The 18,689-nt window shown below is 38.7% G+C and overlaps 2 protein-coding genes across 2 annotated transcripts; one reads left to right on the top strand and one right to left on the bottom strand.

The window, feature by feature from the left end:
• The first annotated feature begins 744 nt into the window (after nt 1–744).
• Nucleotides 745–3,670, top strand: LOC145902351 (intraflagellar transport protein 88 homolog). Its single transcript, XM_082990285.1, has 4 exons — nt 745–2,689; nt 2,804–3,180; nt 3,239–3,335; nt 3,415–3,670. The coding sequence occupies exons 1-4, from the start codon at nt 922–924 to the stop codon at nt 3,654–3,656; spliced, it is 2,484 nt and encodes an 827-aa protein (XP_082846411.1). The 5' UTR covers nt 745–921; the 3' UTR covers nt 3,657–3,670.
• Nucleotides 3,671–4,263: 593 nt separating this feature from the next.
• On the bottom strand, nt 4,264–18,095 carry LOC145902350 (brefeldin A-inhibited guanine nucleotide-exchange protein 2-like). The gene is made up of 40 exons (XM_082990284.1): nt 17,933–18,095; nt 15,925–16,049; nt 15,654–15,684; nt 14,874–15,000; nt 14,635–14,781; nt 14,264–14,377; nt 13,832–13,897; nt 13,722–13,778; nt 13,617–13,659; nt 13,418–13,555; nt 13,251–13,364; nt 12,346–12,469; nt 12,218–12,271; nt 12,053–12,164; nt 11,823–11,945; nt 11,524–11,760; nt 11,344–11,452; nt 10,967–11,168; nt 10,759–10,905; nt 10,482–10,652; nt 10,344–10,428; nt 10,093–10,258; nt 9,844–9,983; nt 9,659–9,787; nt 9,425–9,583; nt 9,257–9,368; nt 9,037–9,177; nt 8,809–8,961; nt 8,513–8,739; nt 8,318–8,432; nt 8,039–8,196; nt 7,851–7,984; nt 7,662–7,751; nt 7,169–7,344; nt 6,892–7,059; nt 6,708–6,838; nt 6,490–6,655; nt 4,733–4,862; nt 4,462–4,579; nt 4,264–4,404 (listed from the first exon to the last, which is right to left on the bottom strand). Exons 2-40 carry the CDS (start codon nt 16,046–16,048, stop codon nt 4,276–4,278), a joined length of 5,067 nt encoding a protein of 1,688 aa, XP_082846410.1. The 5' UTR covers nt 16,049; nt 17,933–18,095; the 3' UTR covers nt 4,264–4,275.
• Nucleotides 18,096–18,689: the final 594 nt, after the last annotated feature.

The following is an 18,689-nucleotide window of genomic DNA, read 5'->3' as shown; positions in this document are numbered from 1 at the left end:
ACAGGGCCACCATCTGTTATTTTTTATTATATATTTGAGTTGAAATACTACACGGAATCGTAGTGTTACCATTCGCACAGATTTCTATGTTACATAGGCTTGTATGCGGATCAAGTTTGGTAAAAACTTTGTGACCCGGTGTAAAAGTATCTTCCGATTTGTACATGTATGATTTCTATGCCAAGCCAAACGAAGAGGAAAGTCTACTGAAGTTTCGTTACCGATGTATATTCGTATATTTCCTGAACAAACAGCGTAATAAACAATCTATACTTACTGTAGTTCTGTAAAATATTTTTTTTTAATTTACTATTTTACAAAAATCCAAATTTTAGACGAAACATACAATTTAACCGCTGCTTTTAGCGAAGAAAAATTTTTACCCAGAAAAATAATATACTTCACTTCAACATGTTTTCAAAGTAAACAAAGTTTGTTAACATACACCTGCTGCATAGTGTTTGTGGATGAAGTTTGAGCTTTTACTTTGTCACCGCCATAACCACTAAAAACCTTTAAACTAAAAACAAAAAAATAAAATAACCATATTTTCTTGCTTGCAAATGAAAGTAAAATACGATTTTTTTAAAATTCCCCTTACAATTAACATTACAATTAACCTGGTTGTGGTCCGTAAAAAAAACATGACTCTGATACATAGGATATAATCTAGTGCTAAATTCCTAAACGAAAAATTGTTTGAATGGTTGCCATGAACATTAGCTGGTAAAACTTCTGTTTTAAGATTTGGTTTAAGGCGGAAAAAAGATCACAAAGACAACCCGAGCTCGCAGTAAATCAGGCAATTCTGTTCTGTGAGTAATTTACCAAATACTATATATCAATATTCAATGTGCTAATAGGACGGACAGTTAGGAACTTAGGACACAGACAAACTAACATAATTTTTTCGATTTTGCAATGGCTGGATTGTCGAACGTTCGGCTGGCTACAGAAGATGAAAGTGACGATATGTACTCGGGGTTTAACGAATACAATCCCATGTTTGATACAACCAATATTGGTGAAGACGAGGGGTTCATAAACGCAGTTAAAACTAGTCATGGTCGTCGGCCGCCGATGACAATGTTACGAGGTGCTGGAGCGAAACCACCTCCAACAGGAAGTTTTAGACAAAATTTGTCTTCCTCAATGGGCCGTGTTCCAATAGACGGTGAAGTGGGTCCAAGACCCATGACTTCAGTTAGTGGGGCCGGGTTTTCTTCAAACAAAAGGAATGTAATTGGTGGGGGTGTTTTTGACCCCCTTAATCAGGCAAGTCGTGGAATATCTGGTGCTGTTCCTAGCCTTGAAACGATGGAAGAAAATTCTCCTGAAGACAAAATAAAGGCCATGGAACGCAACATTAGTGAACTTATTGAACAAAGTGCAATTGCCAACAGTCAAGGTGACTTTGTCACTGCAACAGAAAAAGCAAAAGAAGCGGGAAAAAAGGAAAGACAGCTGGTTCGTCAAAGAGAACAAGCTGGTTTAAGTGAAGGTATAAGCCCAGATCTCACCTATTCTGTTTTATTTAATCTTGCATGTCAATATGAAGCCAATGAAATGTACCCAGAGGCACTGAATACTTACAACGTGATTGTCAAAAACAAAATGTTTCAGCTTTCTGGTAGAATTAAAGTCAATATGGGAAATATTTACTTTAAACAAGGAAATTTGACAAAGGCAATTAAATACTACAGAATGTCCCTTGATCAAGTTCCCAACACACATAAGGAAATTCGGATAAGAATTATGCAAAACATTGGAGCAGTGTTTGTGAAAATGGGCCAGTATAACGATGCAGTTACGTCATATGAGCACATTATGAATGAGAAGCCAGACTTCCAAAGTGGCCTTAATCTCATTTTGTGCTATTTTGCTCTTGGGGATCGAGATAAGATGGAAAAGTCATTCTTAAAACTACTCTCGGTAAACCTTGGCATTGATGATGAAGACAAGTACAATGTGACAACAGAAAACACACAGGAAAATATTTTTCTTGATGCAATAAAGAATGACAGCCTTCGACAGTTAGAAAGGAAAAGGAAACTAATTGCAGAAAGATGCATACTCACGGCAGCCAAAGTCATCGCCCCTGCAATTGAGGCAACATTTTCTGAGGGATTTGATTGGTGCATTGAGCAAGTCAAATCATCCTCATACCACGATCTTGCAAATGACCTTGAAATTCACAAGGCCTTACTCTACTTGAAAGAAAGAGATTTTAGCCAGGCAGTAAGCATTTTGAAAACCTTTGAAAAGAAAGACACACAAGTGAAGTCGCAGGCAGCAACAAACCTGTCATTCATTTATTTTCTTCAAGGGAACTTTGACAACGCTCGGCGATATGCTGATGCTGCAGTTAAAGCTGATCGTTTTAATGCATCTTCACTTACTAATAAGGCTAATTGCTTGTACGTCGAGGGTGAACCTGAAAGTGCAATAATGTTGTATAAAGAAGCATTGGAGAATGATTCAACATGCCATGAAGCTTTGTACAACCTTGGTCTTCTGCATAAAAAATTGAACAACTTGGATCAAGCGTTGGATTGCTTCACAAAACTGCACAATATTGTCCGGAACAACTCACAAGTGATGCTGCAGATTTCTATTCTATATGAGATGATGGAGGATTGGACGCAAGCGATGGAATGGTTGATGCAATGCAGTGGTGTAACACATACAGGTGCTTTCTGCTCAAATCATGTCAAAAAGTATTTGTTTAACCATTAACGTTGGACATTTATAACATCAAAATAGTCTTTTGTAGTTTAAACTCGAATAAAAGTTTAATTTTTAGATGCAAATGTGTTGGTTCGAATGGCTGACATTTGTGAACGAGATGATGGTGGTGAACAATCACAAGCATTTGCGTATCGCAACGATGCCTACCGTCTGTTCCCTGCTGATATCGGCAATGTAAACTGGTTGGGTGCTTATTACGTAAACTCACAGTTTTCTGAAAAAGCAATTAAATACTACGAAAGAGCTGCTGTTATTCAACCAAATGAAGTACGTTGGCATTTGATGGTTGCAAGTTGCTACAGAAGAAGTGGGAACTACCAGGGGGCATTTGATAAATACAAGCAAATCCACACAAGGTTTCCTGATAATGTTGAGTGCCTCAAATACCTCAACCGCTTGTGTTCTGATCTGGGTTTGACTGCAGAGCTTCAGGTTAGCTCTAATCTAACATAATGAAGGCATGGAAATTTAAATAAATAACTTTTTTTAGGAATATGCAAACAAACTAAGGAAAGCTGAAAAAACTCAAGAGATGAAGTTGCAAAGAGCTGAAAGTGCAACAAAACGTGGAAAACCTCTCAATACTGGTGGGTGCATTTCTCCGGTATATTGTTGTATGTCTCCGGTATATTGTTTATTTGTAATCACGTGACACTTTTTTCTCAGGGAGTGCAGATAGTTCAAGTCGCAGCAACAGCGCCAGTGGTGGTGGTGGATCGGCAAGACAGCGGAGAGTAATTTCCGAATTATCGGAAATCGATCAAAATTCTCGACAAAACGTGGACGCTTCTTACAGCGATCCACTTGGCCCGAGCGCAGAACGACCGAAAACCGCTGCCAGGCAACGAACCGACTTGAATGACGAATTTGATGACATCATTGTCGACGAAAATTTGTTGCCCGACTGAACAAGAATTTAACTTGTTGTAAATAGTTTGTTATTAGTGTGTCATGTTAGGGGTTGCCCCAAATACAAAACAGAGTATATTTCACAATCTCACGAGGTTATACATTGCCGAATACTTTATTACTCTGTTATATATAATATCAATTACACCGTATACGTGTACCTATCACACTACAACGTCACAATTGCACATGTGACGTCACTAAACAATTGCGCAAACGCGGCACATGACGTCACAATGGCCTTGGGCTCAAAGAGCGATAAAATTACAGGAATACAAATAAATATGAAGGTAAGAAGATTTTGCTACAACTTTTGTAGCAGACTTTCCATCATTTTGGCACTACATCGCCAAACATTGCACTAAACCCTTCCCCCCCGGTAGTTACGTAGAAACGAGCAACACAAAAACAGCACCGAAGGAAGTTGTTCAAATCAATAATCTTAACATTTCTATGAAGTCCGTGTGCATAGTTTTAACATCACCAGTAGAGGGTTCTAACTGCAACAAATACATTTCTATGCTTGTATGATGGCTCTCAATCCACAACGCCGCCATGCGGAAATAAATAGTAGATTATTCAAGCTTTATGCGTCATCAATAAAAATTGGAGGAAGGGCTATTTGTGCAATGGGGGGGATGCAACTCGTACAAAGTACTTCCGGAGGAAAAACCTCACTTCCGGTTTAACTTCAAATAGAAGAAGGTCACACAGAGGTCGGTGAAGGTCGCTCGACAAAAATGTGAACTGTATGAAGACAATTAAAAGGTTTAACATTTAACACCAAGTATTTCAAATAATCACCTTATCTCCGGGTAATCTCAGCAATCTGGTGAAAATCAGTAACAAAATATTTGTCCAGGAATCTCGGTGCGACTCAGTTGAAATCGTAGCGAAATACTTCAAAGCAACTTGGCATGTTCTGTAAAACACATGTTGGCTCAGGATTTTAGTTGAAAACGAACTTCTATGATAACTAGTTTGACAATGGTTGTAAAAAGTGTTGCTTGTGACGCCACAATACACCTGAAGTTTGCCACAATCTACTCATAGTATTTGGTCGAGTTATACGAACCTCAGTAATATAGTACGGGTGTTTTGCGGACAATCAGAACTTTCGTTGATTCTGAACAAAATCCTCAAAGCACAGACCAGGCTGGTCGTCTCCTGACGGATTAAATTCGGTTTTGACTTTCCCTTGAAACCTGGAGCAGATAAGAAGCAATGTGAAACAGTGGGTAGTGTAGGCAGTACGAACCAATGTGGGGCAGTGTGAACCGGTGTGGGGCAGTGTAGGCAGTATGAATTGGTGGGTAGTGTAGGCAGTATGAACAGGTGGGTAGCGTGGGGTAGTGTAGGGCAGTATGAACCGGTGTGGGGCAGTATGAAACGGTGTGGGGCAGTAAGAACCGGTGTGGGGCAGTATGAACCGGTGTGGGGCAGTATGAACCGGTGTGGGGCAGTATGAACCGGTGTGGGGTAGTAGGAACAGGTGTGGGGGCAGTATGAACCGGTGTGGGGCAGTATGAACCGGTGTGGGGCAGTATGAACAGGTGTGGGGCAGTATGAACCGGTGTGGGGTAGTATGAACCAGTGTGGGGCAGTATGAACCGGTGTGGGGCAGTATGAACCAGTGTGGGGCAGTATGAACCGGTGTGGGGTAGTATGAACCGGTGTGGGGTAGTATGAACCGGTGGGTAGTGTGGGGTAGTGTAGGCAGTATGAACCGGTGTGGGGTAGTATGAACCGGTGGGTAGTGTGGGGTAGTGTAGGCAGTATGAACCGGTGTAGGCAGTGTAAACCGGTGTGGGGCAGTATGAAACAGGTGTGGGGCAGTATGAACCGGTGTGGGGTAGTATGAACCAGTGTGGGGCAGTATGAACCGGTGTGGGGCAGTATGAACAGGTGGGTAGTGTAGGCAGTATGAACCGGTGTAGGCAGTGTAAACCGGTGTGGGGCAGTATGAACAGGTGTGGGGTAGTATGAACCGGCGTGGGGCAGTATGAACCAGTGTGGGGCAGTATGAACCGGTGTGGGGCAGTATGAACCGGTGTGGGGTAGTATGAACCAGTGTGGGGCAGTATGAACAGGTGTGGGGCAGTATGAACAGGTGTGGGGTAGTGTGGGGCAGTATGAACCGGTGTGGGGCAGTATGAACAGGTGTGGGGTAGTGTGGGGCAGTATGAACCGGTGTGGGGTAGTATGAACCGGTGTGGGGTAGTATGAACCAGTGTGGGGCAGTATGAACAGGTGTGGGGCAGTATGAACAGGTGTGGGGTAGTGTGGGGCAGTATGAACCGGTGTGGGGTAGTGTGGGGCAGTATGAACCGGTGTGGGGTAGTGTGGGGCAGTATGAACCGGTGTGGGGCAGTATGAACCGGTGTGGGGTAGTGTGGGGCAGTATGAACAGGTGTGGGGTAATATGAACCTGTGTTAGGTAGTGTGGGGCAGTATGAACTGTTGTGGGGTAGTGTGGGGCAGTATGAACAGGTGTGGGGTAGTGTGGGGCAGTATGAACAGGTGTGGGGTAGTGTGAACCGGTGTGGGGTAGTGTGGGGTAGTGTGGGGCAGTATGAACCGGTGTGGGGCAGTGTGGGGCAGTATAAACCAGTGTTGGCGCTGTGAACATTAATTCAGGTTTTTATCGACATGTTGTCAACTTAAAAACAAACCAGTGTGGGGTAGTGTGGGGCAGTGTAGGCAGTATGAACAGGTGGGTAGTGTGGGGCAGTATGAACCGGTGTGGGGCAGTGTGGGGCAGTATAAACCAGTGTTGGCGCTGTGAACATTAATTCAGGTTTTTATCGACATGTTGTCAACTTAAAAACAAACCAGCTTTCCACAAGATGGTCCTCTGTTCGTTGTCACAGTTGAATCGTTTCGCCATGTCATGTGACTCATGGAGGCAACGAACCATGACGAGAAGTTGGTCATGCGTCAAATGTGAAAACATTTCGTCATCATGCCGAATTTCAGGTGGAATTTCGCAGCTTGTGTTCTGTGATATCCAAGTCCGAATAAGTTGCAGAGGGATCACCTGCACATCTTACCTTGGCTATCTCCAGGCTCCTCTGGTCATCACTCCTCGTGGTTGTTGGGTAGAAGAGGATCCGATCCACACATTCCACCATCTCAGCAGTGAGGACACAAAACAACTGAAGCCTCTTCAACTCATCTGGAGCTTTGTGAAGAACTCAAGTAAATTATTGATTTGAGGCAGATTAAACAACTCACCATTCTGATTTGGTTTCCATGACAACAGCATCTTGGGTGAAACTTGTCTGAACACTTTGGTCATCGTGTCGCACGACAGCTTCCACGTGGTTTCGTTGAAATTCTTCCCATTGGACAGAATCAAGTTTTCGAAACAATTGACTCCAGACCTTGCCAATTGTTCATTGTCTGTCAATAAATTTCCCCCGATGTTACCATGGCAACATAGAATTTAACCTCACCACAATCCTTACATTGAAATATGACACAGAAGCAAAATGCTATCACTGGGACTTACCCTTCTCCACACACCATACAAGCTGGTTGTAAACGTCACCAAGCAAAGACTCGTGAAGCACGTCGTAATACTGAGTGAAGACGTCACAGATGGCAAACAATGCATGGTTACAAGTGGTGGCAAACCAGTCAGATTTTTCTATTTGCTGTTCCGGCATCTTCATCTGATCGAATATACTGAAATATTCCACAATAACTGGGCATCAGGAAGATGTTTTGCAACTCATATTATGTTTCTAATACCCCCAGGTTTTTACAATAAGAAAATGAATTTATCAAATATTTCCACAACACAGAACACTTAAGAATATATTAAAGAAATTGCTGTCACATGTGTTTTGTTTGCATCAATAGCTTTTCCTACATGAGCTACCGGTCTGCAAGGAGCCATAACTGAGGGTAAAAGTGTTAATTGGGATCCGTGTGGTAGATGGCTGACCTCTGAACTTACGGTATCTTAAGGAGTTAATCATTTTAATTTTTGTACATCTTACCGGAAGATGATCTGAAAGAGGTCGTTCCACCAGCTGATGAGGAAACTTCCTCCGTGTGTCTTCATTATCTCAAACATCACAGTTAAACCTCTGTAAAATTATTCATGCTTACATTTATTTAACATCACTTGCAGTCGGATGTAAATATTTATCTACTGCCGGTTTCATAATGGGGGGAGGGAGGGTTACCTGGTTCTTACGTCCAATTTGCATCGGCTTATTATACATGAAAGTTCGAACAAGACGGGGAACCACCCTCTGACCCAAACCTTCTCTCCAGATCTTGAAAGCGACTGATCATCAACAACCATGTCCTCGAACAGCTGCAACACATCATCATGTTATGATCAGCTGAGTGAACCTTGAATATCTTTCACCTCAGGTTTAAGAGCAACATAATCAGCACATTGTCTGATGAGTCGAATCGCCTCCATGCTAGTGTCAGGGAATGCACAGCACGAAAATTCACGGAGAGCCGACACCGCGTCTTGGAAACAATGGATAAACGAACTGAAGTAGAACTGAAATGTTTCATCTGAAAAATACATGGATTCACAAACTACAGAAATGTTTAACAATGGGGAAATAAATTTTGGATTTGTCTTTTAGATTCAGATTCGATATCCATATTTATTAATAAAACTTTATATACTAACTGATAATTTGCGATGTAGTTTGGAAGGCAAGTTCGACGATGCTTTCGTCAGAATGTGATGCAGCGATTGTGAACACAGAGAAAATGTTTTTCCAACCAGACTTGATGTTGTGAGCCTGAAGAGACATGAAGGTAATTCATATCGAGGGTGTTTGTCTGATGAAATACACAAAGATAAACAAGATGCAACAAGCACCTGTGATGTAACCATCTGAGCAATGCATCGGACAACCATGTCCTGTATCATCAGGGAGGGGTTGTGCTTCACGATATGCTCAAATGGACGGAGGAAATCCTTTTGGAAGCTGAAACCAGGGAGTTCCCCCTTTTCAAGAAACTTCATAGACAGTTGACGCAGGCTGTCAACTGCAAAGAATGCGACCCCCTCGTCATCACTGCATCCGACTGCATTAAAGTGGTCACCTGGTGGCGCAAAAGAGAAAAATCATTTAGTAAATTTTGTTGAAGCAGATATTAATAATCGATACTCACCAAGTATAGCCCAGATCCTCGACCACTGGATCCTAATCCTTCCCATATTGTAATAAGATATTTCTACAATCTTCTGCAGGCAGAATTTTCGTGGATGGGACGGATTGCAAAGTTCACTAAGGGATACTTTACTCAACCACTGGACAAAATCAACTGGAACATATGACAATTATAAGGGTTACAATGCAGTGAATGCAGACCCTTGCATAACACCTTGGAGTCACTTACCAATTGCATCACCATCAAGTCTTGTGGATCCAGTGAATATCCGGTCAACCGCGACCACAATACTTTGTGAACTCGTTTCACCCATGGATTCTTGAATAGTCGCCAACTTCTTCTGTTCCATTCCAAACGTCTTTGTCAAGACTTAATACATGGAATAAAATAATCTGTGTACAACACTAACTGTGCCACCTCCGACATCGTCACTGATTATCAAACCTACTTGGGTTATTATCGATCATCGCTGCCGATCTCTTCATAGCAGCCGTGGCTTGATCCTTCACCCCGGATCCAATCAATTGCAGGAGTTCAAGATGTGAGATGCATTTTAGAATCTAAGATATTCTTGTGAATATTATGGAGTAAATGTCGATACCAACAAAATAATAACCTCATGCCAAGATTCCTGGAGGTAATTCCCATCAGTGTAAGCGATCGATATCAGGGTTTTTATCGATTCAATGTTTTTCCACTTGAGCTCCCGCATTCCAGCAGTTGCCTGGAGGAGCGAAAATCTCGACAAAGCTTGAATAAAAGTGTCGCGCTCCAACTACAATCAACAAAACCATTTGTGATGTCACAAATTATGGAAGCCATTAAAGTTTGTTCAGAGACAAATAATTACCGACAAGCCAAATATGCAGGCTACCCTGACTGCACACTTCATCCCATTCAAACACAATGTAGTTATTTCTCTGTCCTCAAAATCTTGTAAACCCATGGAGAAGGCCACCATGATCGACCTCCAACATGACTGCCCACAAACAATAATTATTTTCAAGTTTATAAGAAATCACCACAACATGGAACCTTGAACATGGGTCGGACATGTTCGTAGTGGGTGGTGCTGATGAATTCAACTTCAACATGGCTCGCAGCCTCCATCAGCGCTTTAGCAGTGGTCGCCATGTCCTGCATGTCCCTCATACGCTGAGCAGCCGATACATTACCTGGGCACAAACAACCCCATGTAATAAGGCATGTAGACAAACATTTTGCCATTAAAGTCTTGGTAGATTACACTGGATATAACAACATACAAACAAAATCAACCCAAACCTTTAATATTCGCTGCTTTTGCTCCAGAACGAGTCGATTTCAAGGCAATTTCCTTCTTCTTGATTTGATCATAAATATCTTCAAGATATTCTCGTGGAAGGTCCTTGCTATCATTGATCCCTCGATTCATCCGGATATAATCCTCCTGGGACATCTTCTTCTTAACCTGGATTTAATTTCACTCAAATTCAGTTTATCATGAAATACACTTCAATAAAAAATCACGCCAATGTAAATTTGATCATTTTAACCTGAGTGCTGTGCAGGTCTGTTGTAAGCATGATAATGCTGTAAGCCAGTACATAGGCTGCATCAGCTGAGGCAAACACTGTTCCACTGCAAATACACTTGTAAGTTATTATTATTAACAGATTTTATCATCAAATAACCTTGGATTGCAGTCACAATATCTGCTTGCAAACTTCTCCATCATTCGATCAATTTTCTGGGCTTCCCCAGGAAGTCGGAATCCTTCAAGAAATAGTCTCAAAGCAGACACAAAGTCTGTGGAGCTGAAGTCGAGGAGGTCAACATATGCGTACATCACTTCCTTGTTGATTCTAAAAAAATTAAAATGAAAAAATTGAAATTCTTGAAATTGCAACTTATTAACATTGTACATGTGGCGATTCCTTTAGAATCAGACCAATGTAAATTCCCACATACTTTTCGTTTTCACCCAAATAATCTCCGACTTCTGATGGAGAAAGTCTCGTTTCGGACATAAGGAATTCAGCAATGTCCACTGAAGCGTGACCCAACATTCCTTGAGTTTGAAGGAAGGAGATTCCCTTCCCAGGTTTTCTGTTGAACCTGGAACATTATTTCAAGGTTAAAAAACTTTTCAAAATCAATTGAAATATTGTTAACATACATGTTGATTCCTTGCTCAAGAATATCTTTTTGCTGTTTGACCACTTCTAGTGCTTCAGGATTGTCTGCAGCGCCTCCAGTGATGCTATTAAGCGTATGTTCAGATGAATCAGAGTTTAATGAAGCATGGCTGCCCATGTTTGACTGCGAAGATGTGATTGAAAGGTTTCCAACTTGGCCGACCTCTGGCAAGTGTTCTTTACCTGGTGAAAAAAACTCATATTATGATGGATTTATATAAATAAACAAGGCCAGCTCCAGTACTGCTATCAAAGGTTTATTTCTACACAATATTGTTACAATGATATTAATTATAAGCAGCATTTGGATCGAATTTAAACAAAACCAAATTGTTTATTTCCTTATTATGGCTCTCACCCAAGTGTGACATCGAGTGGGGGTTAAGATAGAGATCTTTCGTCCATTCCACCATGCAGTTCATTATCATCACAAGACATTCCAAACTTTTCTTTCTGATTGCTTCTTCCTGTGGCAGAAAAGAATAAATTTATCAGAAAACAAATTATTTATATTAATGCAAATAACTGTTAGTTGTACCTGAGGCAGTGTTATTCCTGTGTGTGAATGTGTGACATGAGCAAGCTTGGAAAGCAATGTTACAAGCTGATGGAAAATATTTGCAGCATTTATATCGCAGTCATAGTTGACGTAGATATCGACCATTGATTGAGCATCAGAGCATATTTTCAGAAGTGACTCCAGAGCCATCCACTTATGGGTGAACGACGACGAACTTGATTCCAATATGTTAAGGAAGATTTCTTTAAAGAAAACCTTCACGAAAAAAACTGTTGTTCAATTATTCAAACAAATTCTCAGATATAAAATATTTTTACCTGTACTTGCATTTTCAGGTGTGTTTTAAAATTTTCCAAAAGTTTCACGAATATTTCAAGGGAGAGATGAAAAACTTCAGGAACGCCAGAAACTCCATTCTTGCTCAGAGCAACGCACAAATACTAGAAAAAAACAACGACAAAAATCACAATACAATAGTTACATGGTAAATTATGTGGAATAACATAAATTCTAGAAACAAAAGAAGTCATTTTGTGATGAAACAAACCTGCTTTATGGCATTAATAAACATTTCATTGTTACGGAACACAGGACCAGCCGATTCTAGAATGGACAACAATAAGTGAAGCGACAGAATCTTTGAACGAAGTTCATGTGACCTTGAAACAATCGACATTTAACCTTTCATAAAATATTGGATAAAAGTTTTTACCTTGGATCTGGGGGGCCTTCAGACAACAACTTCATGCTGAGTTTGCAAAAACTCCTGAAATGTTTTTCATGAGAAAAATATTGAAACTTTGTTTCTTACAAATAATAAATAGCTTTAAACGCACAAACCTGAAAACCAGGAAAGCATCTTTTTGTAGGACATGGGAAAAATTTATGTTTCTACGCAAAAGATCGTCCCCAGCAACGGAAGTGGCAACTGAACTAATAGAAGTGTTTCGGGATAGAGGAATTTCTGAAAACATTTTTGTTCCTTAGTTTTTAAAGAGAAACAGAATATAAAGAGTTGTTGTAATATTCCTGAAGGCAAGCAAGCATTGGCTGTATTTTGACAAAAGATTAAATAAAAATATTAATTAAAGCACATGTTACAAATAAATTTTTGAAATATGACAATCTTTACCCAAAGTCTTGGTATTTGTTTTATGACTGCCTGCGTAACATCCATTTATGTTAAATTAGTGAAATCTAAGGTGACTGATGCAAGTTATTGAGTTAAATTATTAAACTGATGCAATTTTTCAACATTAAAAACAGAGCATGCTGTGACTTTATGGGGAGGTTTCTGATTGGATTTTAATGGATTTGTGGGTCAAGTGTTTTACAATAACGGTTAAATTGAACAAAAGTTAGGCAGAAGAACTGGCAAAATCCAACAGATTTCTACCCTGAGTCATTAGTTTCAAACTTTCATGAATTTGTATCGAACAAATCTCTAACAAAATGTTGTGAAAATACATCTGCAAAATGTTGACCGTATTATTGGGACAATTTCACTTATGAAATAATAATGATAATTTGTTTTTTAATTAGTTAAAAATACAGCAGTTTGTTATAAACTAAATTCTTCCAAAACCTGCATCGCCTTGACAACAATAAAACAACACAATATTTGGGAACATCTGCCCTAAGCCACAAATTTCTGGTTTCCACAATGAAAGCGGCAATTTACATAAAGTTATATATGAAAAAATTTTTCTACATTTAACTAGGAAACGGATTTTGTCCAAACAAACCTTTTCTGTGTTGTTCTGCTTCCATGGCAACCCTGTTAACAAGATCACTTAAAATCTCCTCAACTTCCAAACTCATGTGATCGTCTTCTGCTGGATCTCTGACACCATTTACTCCTAAACACCCACAGAAGATGCAAAAAACACAAAACACAAATTAAAAATGTTACCTTGAAAATTTCCAAAATTTCCGTCTTCAGATTCAGTTGCCATGTTTTCAATAGAGGTTTGTGATGTCACAAGAGAGTTTCCATTAATGGTGTCAGCAACCATCTTTGTGTGGTGTCGATCACTTTCAGGCGCTTCATCTGATTATTAAATGAAAGAATTATTTCATAATATTAAAGCTTATATTCATACAAGCAATACCCTGCTCTAAAATTCCATTCTGTTCTATTATTGGAATCTTGCTCTGGGAAATCTGTTAGGAAGTTTGTTAAATAATGAAGCAAATACACTGACCTACACACTCACCTGAATGGTCGGGTTATTTTCATCTTTTAGTTTTTTTGCCAAACATTCGTCATATTCCTAAAATGCATTTGTTTTTTAGCAAAATATTGTGAAAAAATAAAACAGCTTACGGCTTGTGCTTCCATTCTTGAGAAAATAACGTTAAGCATTTGAGTCAAAGTTGCCCGGGCAGTTGTCTGCAGAAACATTTAAAGCATGTCAGTTTCAGATCGTTTACTTTTAGTAATTTCTGAAGCTCTGTTTTGGAACGTGTTTCATTCTTGGACTCAACCACGTTCTTACCAGAGACCTGGTCTTCATGAACCAGGACACACACCAAGATGCCATGGGCACAAAGTGACCAATGGTGACCCCTATGTGCGTTTTTGTTTTTGCGCCCTTATTGCATTTTGTCACATTTATAAAACCTGATGAAGTTAGGGCAAGCTTTCGAAAGCTTGTGCAAATAAAGTTTTGAAACAGTCCATGTCTGTCACAAAATACTACACCAGTAATTACTATAAAGAATGCAGTTAAATTAAAACAAGCCAAACATGGTAAACCTGGTTGACAGGATTTTTTGAAGCCAGATAAACATTATAACACGTTCGAACTGCTTGAAGCAAGGTCCCCTCGTGGATCTCACAATTGTTGCTTGTCACGGCCGTCAGTAAAACCTGAGAAACTCATGAAATAAATCCAGGAATAACAAACATATGATTTCTGATAATTAGTGTTTGTAACAAGTGGATAACCCGGTCAACATTGGAAGATGAAAGAGGTTGTTAGACTGTGTTTGAATCAGTGATAATGATAATGTAATAAAATGGCAAACACAAACTTTGCAAGGTGAACCGGGATTTTAAACAATAGCCTCTCAATATTGTTATGGCACTTGCTATCCTTGTTAATCAAACCAATAACTTAAGCAGACCTTAATTATTTGCAGCTGGACTTGTTCGTCGGTTTGAACACCAACAAAACACTGGCAAATTGCATCTATCACACGATCAATCAACCGTTTACCAGGCAATGATGAATCTGGGGCATTCCCCACCAATATCCCATAAACAATCATTTTCTGCAAAAAAGAAAGCCAATATACATTAATATGTTGGGGTAATCACAAAATATTAAAACAATCCGAAAGTCTCGAAGTTATTCAAAAAGTACCTGTAGGCAGTCAAGTGCGGCCGTAACTATGCTTGGTGACTTCGACTTGCAAGCCATCTCGAACACAAGGAAATAACGATCTGCTTCGATTATCGTGTATGGTGATTTTGGAGGTCCATCTCCAGGGCTGCAATAATAACTGATTACAACAGAGTCCAGTCCAGAGATGCTCACCCATCGGCACATTACATCCAGGAAAACGTAAGAAAAAAGGGTACATTGTGAAAAACAAAAAAAAGATTTTGAGAGAAAAAAGAAATTTGTGTTATGCCACTGAGTTTAATTTTTTTTCTAAAACAGCTTCAAAATAAGGCACGGGTGCCTAAGTTGTGGCAAGTCAGAGTGAAACATGACAAAAATTGGTGCAGGGAAGGTCAAATGTTGCTCAGGGCTTTTACCAAAACAAAAATTTTTGTTACAAGGAAAATATTTCACAAAGGAAAGTTTTTCCTTTAAAACGTCAACAAGATGGAAAAGTCGGATTGGTGATCATTAAACTTGCAGGGTATTTTTAGGTACCCTCCAATATATTTATAGGCTGTGTTTACCATATGTTGTATCTAGTAAACAACACCAAAATTAAGGAGTGAATGGATTTTTACTAATAAGAAATGCTTGCTTTTCAAGTTTTTTATCAATATGTACGTTTTGTTTCTGCTTCTTGTGATTTAATTTAGATAATTATAATGTCCTCAAATGTAAAATATAAAATGGTTGAGGATCGGTGTTTAACAAAATTACTTCCAACATCAATTAAACATGAATACCACGAGGTAATACCTGTCATGTTCCAGGTCAGCCTTTATTTCATCTGCAAACATACAGAGTACACATTTACTAAACTATTATGACAACTGACACACCTTTATGACCAAACAATTGATAACAAACACACATAAGAATATTTGCCAAAATCACAATGAAATCATTCAAAGATAGAAAACCAGGTTGCATAAAAAAAATTATTCCCAGAAAATTTTCCTAATTATTTGTTGAAAAGCAGTTTCAAGTTAAAAATATCTTGAAGTGATTCAGATAACAGGGGACTTACCGAGAGCTAGCTTGCAAGCTTTCTTCAATTGAGCATTTTGTGATTTGCGAAGTTCCTTGTCAGCCAGTATTCGCTCCAATGCTCGTGTAAGAAACATGTTTCGAGTCTGTTTCGATTTCTGCATTCTAAACAAAAAGCATAATTGGTAACAGTTATGGGAGTTATGATTGTCAAACACAGATGAACTTTTTCTTAGTTTTAAGTAATCGATCATTGCTTGTGTTGAAAATCAATCACAAAAATGCATGGGATAATGTTTATGTTCATTCATGCAATGTTGAATAATCTGCTCTTTTTATATTTGCATGCAAAACATAAACTTTTGCATGCAAAATTACAGCAGGAACGAGTCAAAATATGATGAGAATTTTCTTTATTTTATGCCTTTCAATACTCCTGCTAAGTTATCAGAGCTTATAATGTATAACAGGAGATTTTGTCTTCTGGACAGGTACATATACAAGTTTGCTTACAGTTTTAATTCATACAATTATTAAACACAAAATAATGAAGCCAGTAGAATGCATGTGGCTGAGCAATTCCTTTAAATTTTGTTTATTACATATTGATTTATGTACGATCCCTAAGGTTGTTACTAACTGGAAAAGGTGATAATTTAGGTCTAATTTGTAGCGAAACAACCAGAAAAAGACCTGAGATTTCCCACTCTGATTCATTTTACGGCTCCCATTCCACAATGTAAGACCAACAATAAGCTGGCCTAAAGTTTGAATATTATATTGATGTTTTTATCTGTTGGTTTTTGTCAACAATTAAAATACAAGTTGGCCATCATTCTAATTGCCCTTAACTAAACGCGAAGGTTTGCAGCAGAGTGTCAAATGTGCCAGATCAACTTCGTTGTTTAATAAAAAATCTTACCATACCATATTTTTTCAAAATAACCTTAAACAAAAATATACATATGATTTAATAACACAGTAATATTTCATGTAATGGCATGATTACCCCATTGCGCAGGTCCTTGCTTGGCGATCACAGCTAACTAATCGCGATCATGAGGTTTACAGGTTACGCAGCCCAGACAATACAGCCTAGCTGGATCAGCCACTTCTTCTTGGCAAGTCGGAGCGTGATTTAAAAAAGGTTTGAACTCACGACCCCAGGCCGAATGCTCTAGCAAATGAAAAAAAACTGGCTGATCCAGCTAGGCTGCGAAGCCTGTAAACCATATGATTTAATATAAGTATATATTGGATATAGAAGCGAAAACAGTTTTTTTTTACAATTTTCAAGTGCAATGGAAGCATAACGCCATGCAAGCATATCAGGCTCACCAAAAGCAACTATATGCCCAAACACACTAGACCAGGATGAATTTTAGCAAGTGTTTAATCTGTGGAAATCAACATGCCATTTAATATCAGTAAGCATGGTACCAAAGCAACACATTTCACAATTTCTTTTTTCTGAATAGGTACAAAAATTATTTTGTTAAATTTTATTATCTACAAATTTTGTTTAGTAAAAGTTTTATTTAGCGCCAGTGTCCTGAACAAAACACAACAAAGCCAAACATAGGCCACATTGGAAACAGAATCTGTCAGGAAGCCAGTCTGCAGAGTTTGGCAGCTGCACGTGCAAGTTTTTCTTCAACTTTTTTTTGTTTGCACGCCAAATGTTTCTCACTGCACACGAAAATTTTTCGGTTCGCGAATGTCTAAACATAAACATTGTTGCACGCGGGTTAAGGGGTCGTGCACGCACGCACCCGAAAAGATTTAGTCTTGCACACCCACAATCTCGTCGGGAACTGCCATATTCTGCAGACTGGTCTGGAAGGATATTTTCGATGAACATTGCATGTATTTTCAACAAATAAACAATCTTAATATTCATATCCTAGTATTTTGGTTAAATTGTTTATTGCACAAAACATTTCAAAAATATATTTGGAGAATTAGTCCTTGACATTCACTTGAATTTTGAGATACAACTGTACAAAATGTATGTTAGTTTACAGACAAAATGTGTATTGTAAACTTACCCTAAATATAATTGAGAATGCGGTAATCTGAGTCAAGTCGGTAAAAGCTATAAATATTTTGTCAAAACATTAAAGCAAAATGGAGGATACAATTATTCTTTCATATTATTCCACAGTTGTGTCCTGCTAAGAAACATTAAAATCGTTCAAATTATAAATATGTTATTTCCCAAATGATAATTGTTTAAAAGTTAGTAAAATATAGGCCTACATTCAAACATAATATTTTCAAAAAAACAAAGCGACATAACAGTTTTTGTCTTTTTAACTTGTTGATTTCAATTTACAAAAGATTCGGTATCTTCATATTCAGGTTTAAATTTACGTAAAGGCTGAAACGCACAAAATTCACCCAAACAATCTTCGGGAACTTATTCCTACAACGCACCAGAAAACAAATTATCTTAGGGCAGTTTTCATTAAACAAGCACATCTCGTTGGCAAGTCGGAATGGCGGAAGCAAAATTTACGAATTATCATTAAATCTTCGTTTTTAAATCCTCAGTCAAATATTCTATGTCTTTATTTTCTTCGCACAGATCAAAATTTGTTTTTATAAATATAACATTTTATTAAGTTCCGTAATGTTAAATGCAAAACAAACAATTTTCAATTTTTTTACGAATGTTAGAGACCTATCATTGGATTTTAGCTTGCTGGTCATAATTGAAAAATACTGCAACACCGGGTCACAAAGTCATCGCCAAAATTTATCCAAATTTAATCTGTGTAAAATAGAAATCTGTTCGATTTTTAA

The sequence above is a fragment of the Ascidia mentula genome, chromosome 5 (assembly GCF_947561715.1).
Source record: "Ascidia mentula chromosome 5, kaAscMent1.1, whole genome shotgun sequence".
NCBI classification, from domain to species: domain Eukaryota; kingdom Metazoa; phylum Chordata; class Ascidiacea; order Phlebobranchia; family Ascidiidae; genus Ascidia; species Ascidia mentula.
The sequence above is the reverse complement of the archived record's forward strand: the minus strand, read 5'-3'. Positions and strand labels throughout refer to the sequence as shown.

Coding starts and splice junctions, on each gene's coding strand:
- LOC145902351 (XM_082990285.1), top strand. CDS start 922: ATGGCTGGATTGTCGAACGTTCGGCTGGCTACAGAAGATGAAAGTGAC. Junction 2,690..2,803: donor CAGTGGTGTAACACATACAG/GTGCTTTCTGCT, acceptor TTTAATTTTTAG/ATGCAAATGTGTTGGTTCGA. Junction 3,336..3,414: donor TGGAAAACCTCTCAATACTG/GTGGGTGCATTT, acceptor CTTTTTTCTCAG/GGAGTGCAGATAGTTCAAGT.
- LOC145902350 (XM_082990284.1), bottom strand. CDS start 16,048: ATGCAGAAATCGAAACAGACTCGAAACATGTTTCTTACACGAGCATTG. Junction 13,898..14,263: donor CAAAAAATCCTGTCAACCAG/GTTTACCATGTT, acceptor ATGTTTCTGCAG/ACAACTGCCCGGGCAACTTT. Junction 6,656..6,707: donor GGAGCCTGGAGATAGCCAAG/GTAAGATGTGCA, acceptor TGGATATCACAG/AACACAAGCTGCGAAATTCC.